The sequence below is a fragment of the Artemia sp. Qi Xiang Cuo genome, chromosome 9 (genome assembly GCF_049724085.1).
Source record: "Artemia sp. Qi Xiang Cuo chromosome 9, ASM4972408v1, whole genome shotgun sequence".
NCBI classification, from domain to species: Eukaryota; Metazoa; Arthropoda; class Branchiopoda; order Anostraca; family Artemiidae; genus Artemia; species Artemia sp. Qi Xiang Cuo.
Window position 1 is genome coordinate 4,941,990 of NC_142802.1, and position 9,504 is coordinate 4,951,493.

General features: G+C 33.8%; 1 protein-coding gene across 2 annotated transcripts in view; it reads left to right on the top strand.

Annotated features, from left to right (window-relative positions):
* Positions 1–843: 843 nt before the first annotated feature.
* The window catches only part of LOC148948258 (putative hydroxypyruvate isomerase), a 92,414-nt gene continuing 83,753 nt past the window's right edge, over positions 844–9,504 (top strand). Inside the window, exons 1-2 of one of the 2 annotated variants that reach the window (XM_089093845.1) lie at positions 844–1,077; positions 8,619–8,724. In XM_089093845.1, coding sequence (XP_088949971.1) covers positions 879–1,077; positions 8,619–8,724 — 305 coding nt within the window. In that variant the 5' untranslated portion in view covers positions 844–878. The remainder of the gene's footprint in view (positions 1,078–8,618; positions 8,725–9,504) is intronic. The other variant, XM_089093844.1, reaches the window with a different exon arrangement.

Sequence of the window (9,504 nt, forward strand, 5' to 3'; positions counted from 1 at the left end):
ATAGGGTTTTTTCCTAAAAGACATAGTCTCTGGACCTTTCAACTACACTAAACAAAATTTCTGTCTAAAGATTTTTATTCGATGTGTTTTGAGAAATGATGGGAATAGGGGGAGAGGGCTGGTTGACCTCCACTTACTTTTGAATGTTAAAAAGGCCACTAGAACTTCTGACTGCCAATCCAAGGAACCCCCTCTGAGGTTTATACGATCCCTTTTATTTTGAAAACCTTATATTCCCCCAGGGTATAACGACCCTTGCCCTGAGCTGGGGGGGGGTTCATTCTCAAAGTCATAATTTCCGGAACTTAAACTACGCTAAACAAAATGGTTTTCTCAAAATTTTGTTTGAATGTGTCTGGGGAAATGATTGGCATGGAGGATTGGCTTTAGTTGCCCTCCGATCACGTTTGACTATTAAAAAGGGTAATAGCACTCTCAATTTCCAATCGAATGAGCTCTTTTTGGAGTTTCTACAAAATTTCTTTCTAGAAGAAAGGCCCTGGTAAAAATAAATAAATAAATAAATTATTGTGCCCACAACGCTCTTTAATTAGGCAGCGCTATGGCGCCGCCTATGATATTTTTGTTTTGTAATTTCTATTATACAGCATTGAAAGTGCAGATTAGACCAGGTAAGCCCCACTAAAATCCAGCCTATGGGCACCCATGTATCATGTTGGAACTAGAGACAGCCCGAAATATACACCATGTTGCGGAGAGAATTCCTCGAATTGGACGACATTTTTTTGTGACATATAAATCACTCCTTATCAACAGAAATTACTTGCTAAATCATGCATGTTAAGAGATAAAAAGCTATTTGTGCAGGCTAATTAATAAGTATAATATTTTTTCCGTGGAAGAAACTAATTAGAATAATGAATGGTCTCTGTTTTTGTGTCAACTTGTCCCTTATGTTTTTAGAATATGGAGATTTACTGCTTAGGATGGAAGCTGCAAAATTAGCTGGATTCAGTGCCTATGAAGTTGCTTTTCCTTATGACGTGTCTATAGAAGACTTGCAAAAAGTGCAGTCACAACTTGGCATCTCTTTGGAACTTATTAACACTTTTGCAGGTTTGTCAAACCTGGAGTTACTAACAATTTTTTTGTCCTTTAAAAAAATATCTCGGTTTATATTTCATATGCTCTAAAATGAATGCATTTAAGGATTGCATGGTTTTGTTGGCTAGTTTGGCTCTTAATAATAATAAAAAAAACGATAACGGAAGCATGTTTTTCTCTTCAGTACATTTTCTTACATTTCTGTATAGTTTCCAAAATTTTTTTGTCTCTCAAGAAAAATTAAACGACTGATTTATTTTTTGTTCTTGCTTCAAAGACAGGTAGATAGTTAAGTAAAACTACAAAAAACAAAAAAAAACGCCCACGCCAAAAAAGGGGGGTTGACCATTGATTACCAGGGGAGTACACAATACTACCACTGACGGAAATTTACAAAATTTCATGCACGGGATAAACACATTTTGGAAAACATAGGGGAGAGGGGGCATTTTTTTCAAGTTTTTTCATTGAAAATACCAAAAAGCGTATTTTTTAATGATCACACCACACAAAATATAATGTTTGGAAGTCTAAGAGAATACTTGTGTTGTATTAGAGAGGAAAGACGCAATTATTGTAATTAAAAAGGAGTCAACTTGAAAAACATTCAATAGTTTTCCACCAATGTATTGTTGTTAACTAAATCGAAAACTTTTTGTAAGTCCACTGCTATAATACTAGGTTTGCCACTTTATCCAGTGCTGGCTCCAAATATAGCATAGGTAGAGCCTCTGGCCGGGCACCACCTCCAATGCTGAGGATGGCTATAGGTGCTGCGACTCCGATCTACATCCAAGGAATGCACTTATTTTTTGAATCTGTCACCCTTTGTTGCACTAACCACTCGACAAGACGATTTTTACCTGGTTAGAATTCATTAAAGCAAGCTTTGAATAAAAAATGACCTCTCGTAGAAAACCTTTTGCACGCCATGGACCATCTAAACGGACATGTATACAGTAGCATATTTTAATGTGCGAGGTCCCAGAATTAAGTTTGACCAGTTCTGTTTTTTTTAACTTCAACAAACCATCTGTTATGGCCATCACAAAGACAAATCCCAACCATATAGGGGTACACACTCCTCAGGCGAGATCAAGTATACACAGGTGGTACAAAATGCGAAGGAGGAGATGTCTTCTTATATGTACAGAGTCATATGTCACATTTAAGCTTGAATATCAGAAATTCAGTAGGCTAAGTACTTCTGTGGGCTAGTTGGCTTCCAAACATGAGCATTGGGACTACACAATCATCCAGCTTTCTAGATTACTTGCTACATTGATATTTTGAGTTTCGAGGACATACGCTATGTGTGCCAACATCCTCCATGGAGATTCTAATGTCCATCACAATGTATGGCTTCGTAGCAAAAATAATAATAAGGAGGGATCAGACGTCCATGATGCATCTCTTTCATATGGGCTTGAGCAACTTGTTCAATTGGATAGCTATAATAGTTCTAATGGATCATTTCGTCTTGATTTCTTGCTTAAGAATCACCCAGAATAATTTTAGGCTGAAGCTTATGCGTTCACAGCGGACCACGTTGCCGTCATTTCGCGTGAAAATATCTCTTCCCGAATAAATGACGAACATTTAGCAATGAAAAGAGGAGATTTGTACGACTTAAGAAATTCAATTGCTTTTCAGCAAAGAAAAGCCTTCCTCATGGAAATCACCCCATGTCATTTCTATACCTAAGCCATATGACGATACATCTAGATGGACTCATACAGGTCTTTTACTTTCCCTCTTTTGCATTGGAAAAGTTCCTGAAAGAAATTCAAATCATAGATTTTATCAGTACCTAGAGTCAAATGACCTTTTAGGTGATCACCGGTCCGCTAGAAGGATACAACCCTTGCTGCCTAGCGGCCCAGCATCAGGAGTGGCTTGAACTTCTAGCAAAAGGATACGACAACAGGTTGTTGCAATTCGACATAGCTACAGCTTTCGGTAGAGTACAACATCTCGGCTTACTAAAAGAACTTCGCTTATGGTGTCTGCAGACGCCCGTGAAAAATGATTTAGAGCTTTCTTTCTGATCGTTCACTGCTGGTTGTCCTCGACACGAGCATTTTCAGTGGACATCCAGTAAAAGAAAGTGTAACCCAGGATACACCTCAGGGCGTACCGGGGGTTGTAGAAGCTATGGGCTTTTGAGACCTGAGTCTCGACCCTAATTAGTTCCACCCTACAATGAAAATAGTAGTACCCCAGGTCAGTATTTTGAGACCTACACTTTTCCTCATTTTCTTAAATGACGTGGAAAACAACAATACAAGCCCTCTGCATCACTTTACCGATCGACACCACGATATACCTTGCCATCCCAAAACATTAAAACCCATCTAAAAACATCCTTCCTCTACAAACATATATTTTGAAAATTAGAAAGAGCTCCTATGCATGGGTGGTCCATGCCGATGGGTCGAAAACAAAAGAATTATTGAGCTTCCGATCGAAAGTGCAACGCATATACACCCATTTCATCTTCACGAATGAAACTATAAAGAGAATTAAAGATTTCTGTGTTCTGGAAATCCTTTTCTCTACAGATATTGTATGTCTAAGTCAGATCTATCACCGGATGTAAATACCCGCTTTATTGTGATGCCCCGAAACGGTTGTTAGATATGAATTCTGTGTTCAATTATCCCAAGTTATTTGATCTTCCTGGAATGGCTGGAACGGTGAAGTTTCAATAAAAAGCCATGAAAAGGTCACTAGGCATCCCTGTGTAGCAAACAAAAATAGTAGCCTTGGATAGAAATCTGGTAATCCTGGGTTTAATTAGATCTTGTTTTCAATTAGTATCCCAAGTTACTTAAAATACGTCGTTTTACACAAAACCAACATATTAGAAAAGAGCTTAATGTCGGTATCGAATCAATTAACTTGAAGTTACTTTTTCCTTGAATCATAAACAGTGCATTAGCACTGCCTAAGTACAGAGCGAAGTGGCTTCCGTGTATTATTTTTTTTCTCTAAGTCACTTCATGTGAACGAATTTATCGGAATAATATCAAGAGGGATCATTTGTTTTGACATTGAAATTTCTTGTGCCCTGATTGAGAGCAAGAGGTAACTGGAGGGTACACATCCTCCTTACACTTCCTTCTTAGTCACCCTCCCTTCTTCAATGAAGCTCAGGATCCCAAGATTTCGAAGTTTCAGATTATTTTGCTGAACTTTTCGGTAATCTTGATTAATATTATAATTTTCTATCTTTTTTCGTTAATGCTATGACTAATCAGAACAAAGTGTTCAAAATCAGTACTGTTTTTTGTAGAGCGTAAATGATGCTCGGGTCCTTAGAAATATTATCGAGTGTTAATCCTACTCCTGTTTGTGGTAATCTCTGTTCGTTTGATAATTGACTTGTTAATTAATTTTAGTTTCTGTTTGTTTTTTAGTTTCATCTATTTATTGATGGTAATTTCCGTTAGTCCTAGGTTTAAATTGTGATTTTATTTTATTTTTGGCTATCTTTGGATAAATGAAGCTCTTTACTTTTCTTTGAAAAACTTAAAAAAAAATTAATATAAAGAATACAACATAAGGAAGTTTTCTATAGCCTTTCCAACACTGCCAAGTTTTACATTGTAGATTATAATGCACAAAACCTAACATTATAATGAATATATCATTATAAAAAGAAACAATATATAAAAAATCAATGAACAATCAATATTATATACAAACTGCTATGGTGTTGTCACCACTGGCACTAAATATTGAAATCGCACCAACACTGGCACCAAATTATGTTCTGGTAACCACGGTTTCCACAAGATATTGAGGATCTTTTAAAGAACAGTCTTAATTGGAACTAAGGCAAATGTATCCAAGAGACGAAAAAATTTCTTAATTTCATGTCCTTTCTAGCAAAAATTCCAAAAATAAACAAGAATCATAGAAAACCATAGTTTTTAGGTATGCTTTAACATAAGACACATAGAATCAAGAGAAGACAAGACTTTTTTATATATGGTGACGCCTGTTCATTACCTCAACTGCTGCCATCTTTCCCTTATATTTATAGATGGCAGTACACCCGCTCAGACACACGGGTATAGTGAGAGAGACATGCAAAAAGTTATGTTCGTTTAAGATTACTTAGCGTCCGCACTAAGTGATATAGTGATCTTAAATGAACCTAACTTTTTGCAGGTCTCTTGTCATTGACTAATAACAAGAAATTAAAAAGTTTTTTGTCTCTTGGATCCATGTGTCTTAGTTGCAATTAAGGTTTTTCTCTATATTTGGAAGTTTTGTCACCAAGGACTTGAAATTAAAATGTTTTCGTCTCTTGGATCCACGTGTATCAGGTCGAATTAAGATTTTTCTTTATATTTGGAAATTTAGTATAAAGGAGATGAAATTAAGAATTTTTTTTTCATCTCTTGGATCTATGTGCCTTAGGTTGAAGTATTATTTTTCCTTATTTTTGGAAGTGATGGTATCAATGACATGAAATTTAAAAAGTTTTCTCATCTCTTGGGTCCATGTACCTTAGGTTCAATTAAATTTTTTCTTTATATTTGGGAATTTTTCTATCAATGTCAGGAAATTAAAATGTGTTTTCGTCTGTCGGATCCATGAGTCATAGCTTGAATAAAGATTTGTATTAATATTTGGAAATTTTGGTATCATTAACATAAAATTAAAATATTTTCTTCTCTCTTGGATCCATGCGCCTTAGGTTGAATTAAGATTTTTCTATATAGTGTATTACAGGCAATTACTTGGTATATAAGAAAAAAAAACTGTCTTCCTGATTTAGTAACTGAGATAAATGAGCACTTGAACAAGGTCTAGACCTTACCCATCCATCCAATCACCTAGGACAAAACAGTACATCCAACCCAATAGTCCAAAAATCATGTCCAAAATAGAGCAAAATCAGCATTATTAAGTGTAAATCATTGTCCCAAAACCAACCCATAGCACCTTAAGTCTACAAAATTTAATATTCCCCAAGTAATCACCCCATATCAGGGCTCCTCAGAGGAAAACTCATTGCCTATACAGGTTTGGGTGCTTAAATTTCCTTACCCAGGCAAAATGAGCGCGCCATGCCATATAATCATATGGTATACCCCTATATAGTGACACCTGTTGAATATCTATGAATAATACAATACCCAAAAATATAAAAATATACCCACAACATTTTCAAAGCTTCCTCCACCACCACTCAACTAGAACTGAATCAAAGTAAAAACTTCCCAACTCTGAAAGAATAACCCTTCAGCCAGTTTATCTCCCATAATTGCATAGCCCCAATTATCAACGAAAGCCTTTTCACTTTCTAGCTCAATTTCTAAGAACTAATTTCAAACAGTCCTCCGTAACTAAGCACCTGCTTGTGTCAAAACAAACACTAAATTCCAAAATTGTAAAGGGAAGCGAAGAAATTTTTCATCCAACAAGCTACCTCAAAATATTATTCAAAACATCTTGATAATTTTTATTATACTTATTTAAAAGTTGATTATATCGAAAACTAAGCTTTTTAAATTGCCAAGCAAGTTTACTGGCAGAAAAACCTCTTACGATTAACTTATGGCTAAGTGCTTGCCTTCTACTTTTAAAATCAATGTATCTAGTACAAATTCTCGCATATCTAAATAGTTGGAAAAAATACGATGAATATGTTATATTGGAGTGTATATTACTTTTAGGAAATAGGAAATTAACTATTTCGAAATTAAAATTATATATCTTATTGTACATTTTAAAAACTACTGCATTATTAGGCGTAACATTAATATCTAAATCTAGAAAATGGTCATAATTGCCTTTCCTATTGCTGGATTCCATCTTTAACCCTGGTGGATATATCTTATTTGAAATCTCTAAGATTCTGCACAATTTATCTCCACTAAGTCATCTAAATATCTTTTATTATTTGGAAGCAAACATTTTATATTGCTTGGGTTCTTTTTATCAATGATAAATTCATATTCTAAATAGATTACAAACAGGTCCGCTATAAATGGGTTAGCATCATCCCTTATAGGAATTCCAATACTTTGATTATATAGAATACCATTAAATTTTATTAGAGTATTAAATAGAATAAATTGTAGTAGATCATAAACCATATCTAAGCTATTACATCTTAAACTAGTGGTACTGTTAAAGTAATTAGTCCATCTCACCTTCTTATTTTACGTATCAGTTTTTAGAAAAGCCAAATTAGACAAAAGAAAAGCCTTCTTAATAATTTTTTTTTAAATTTACAAATACTAAATTAATTGGTAGATTTGTTTATAGTGCAGTGAAATCGAATGTGTCCACTCTTTTGGCTGAAACTAAAACAAGAGAATCTATTACTTGCAATGAATTATTAACGCTCCAATATGGATTAAACTTTCAATTCCGGAGAAATATGACTTAAATTTAGTTTTAATTTCTCCTAAAATATTTGGAGCCATGAAGGTGAAATTAAAAAAAGTTTGGGTTTTACGTTGAAGAAACATTTGATTTATTAAAAATATTTGATCATTTAAGAAACTTAAGTTTTATTTTGTGACTAATAAGAATACACTCGGTTAAGATATATTTGATCATTTAGGAAAGTTGGGTTTTATTTTTGATAAATAAGAATACAGAATGTTAAGATACGTCTAATTTATTAAAAATATTTGGTTATTTAAGAAACTTGAGTTTTATTTTTGATTAATAAGAATACACTCGATTAATATGCATCGATGTATTAAAAAAATATTTGGTCATTTGAGAAACTTTGGGTTTTGTTTTTGATTAATAAGAATAAACATGGTTATGATATATCTGATTTATTAAAAATATTTGATTATTTAAGAAAACTGAGTTTTATTTTTGAGTAATAATGATACATTCAGTTAAGATACATCTGGTCTATTAAAGAATATTTAATAATTTAAGAAACTTGGGTTTTATTTTGGATTAACATGGATTTACATGGTTAAGATACATCACATTTATTAAAAAAAATATTTGATTATTTAAGAAACTGGAGTTTAATTTTAGAGTAATCAGAATAAATTCGGTTAAGATACATCTGCTCTATTGACAAATAATTGATCATTTAAGAAACTTGGGTTTTATTTTTAATTAATAAAAATACAGACTGTTAAGATACATCCGGTTTATTAAAAATATTGGTCAATTAAGAAACTTGAATTTTATTTTTTAAAACTTGAGTTTTTATTTTTGAGTAAAAATAATACATTCGGTTAAGATACATCTGATTTATTAAAGAATATTTGATCATTTAAGAAACTTGTGTTTTTTTTTACTACTAAGAATACACTCGGTTAAAAAACAAAAATAAAATCATAAAAAGGATCCCTGACTCCTTTCCTCTCTTCTGTTCCTACTAAACATCAAGGACCAATATTTGCCTCAATATATAACTATATTGCTGCTGTTTATAAATTTTAACATCTCTTTTTAGATGTATTGCAAAAGTTTTTTCTTAGGAAAAGTTTTGTAAATGAATTATATCTAAAAAATCTTTACCTGGAAAATTTCTAGCAAATAAAAGTTTTGATTTCTAGGTGAAAATGGTGAGCTTGGCTTTGCTGCCACTCCAGGAAGTGAACAAGCTTTCAAAAATAGCCTACAAATGTCAATAACATATGCAAGAGCATTGAACTGCACAAGGTAAATAAAGCCTTCAATTAATCATAAATGTTATTGAAAGGCAGAAGTCCTTGCCAAAATTTCTGCTTTTGTTGTTTTTGTGTTTTTCTTTCTATGCACTGGCTGATGTTAGCCTCGTTTTTTCGCTTATCTTTCTTTCTAAGGATAATATATTTTTTCCTGTTTGTACCACATTCTAATATAACTACTACTACTATTACTGCTACTACTACTATTGCTCCTGCTGCTACTATTATTATTATTACTACTACTACTACTACTACTACGACTACTATTACTACTGCTACTGCTACTATTACTGCTACTCAAACTTCTGCTACTACTACGACTATTATTACTTCTGCTAGTGCTACTACTGCTGCTACTAGAACTGCTACTTCTTCCACCAGCATGGCAGAGATCCGTGCCGAAGTATCTGCTTTTGTCCTTTTCATCTTTTTCTGTCCACAAGCTAATATTACCCTCGCTTTCTCAGTTATTTTTGTTTTTAGTTACTACTACTACTTACAACTCACCGAAGTACCAAGCTGCCTGAGGTCAACACAGCTACGCACGCTTTTCCTCCATCCCGATCTATTCAAATCTTCCCTCTTTGCATCCTCCCAGGCAGTTCATATTTCTTTCAAATCTTTCTTTATGACATCCTCCCACCTCAACCGCGGATGACCTACTTTGGTTTAGCCCTGGACGGTTGCCCGAAAAGGACAATCTTCAACAATCTGTCATCCTTCATCCACAAAATGTGCCCTTTCCATCTCAACCTTTCTCTCATTATAGCCC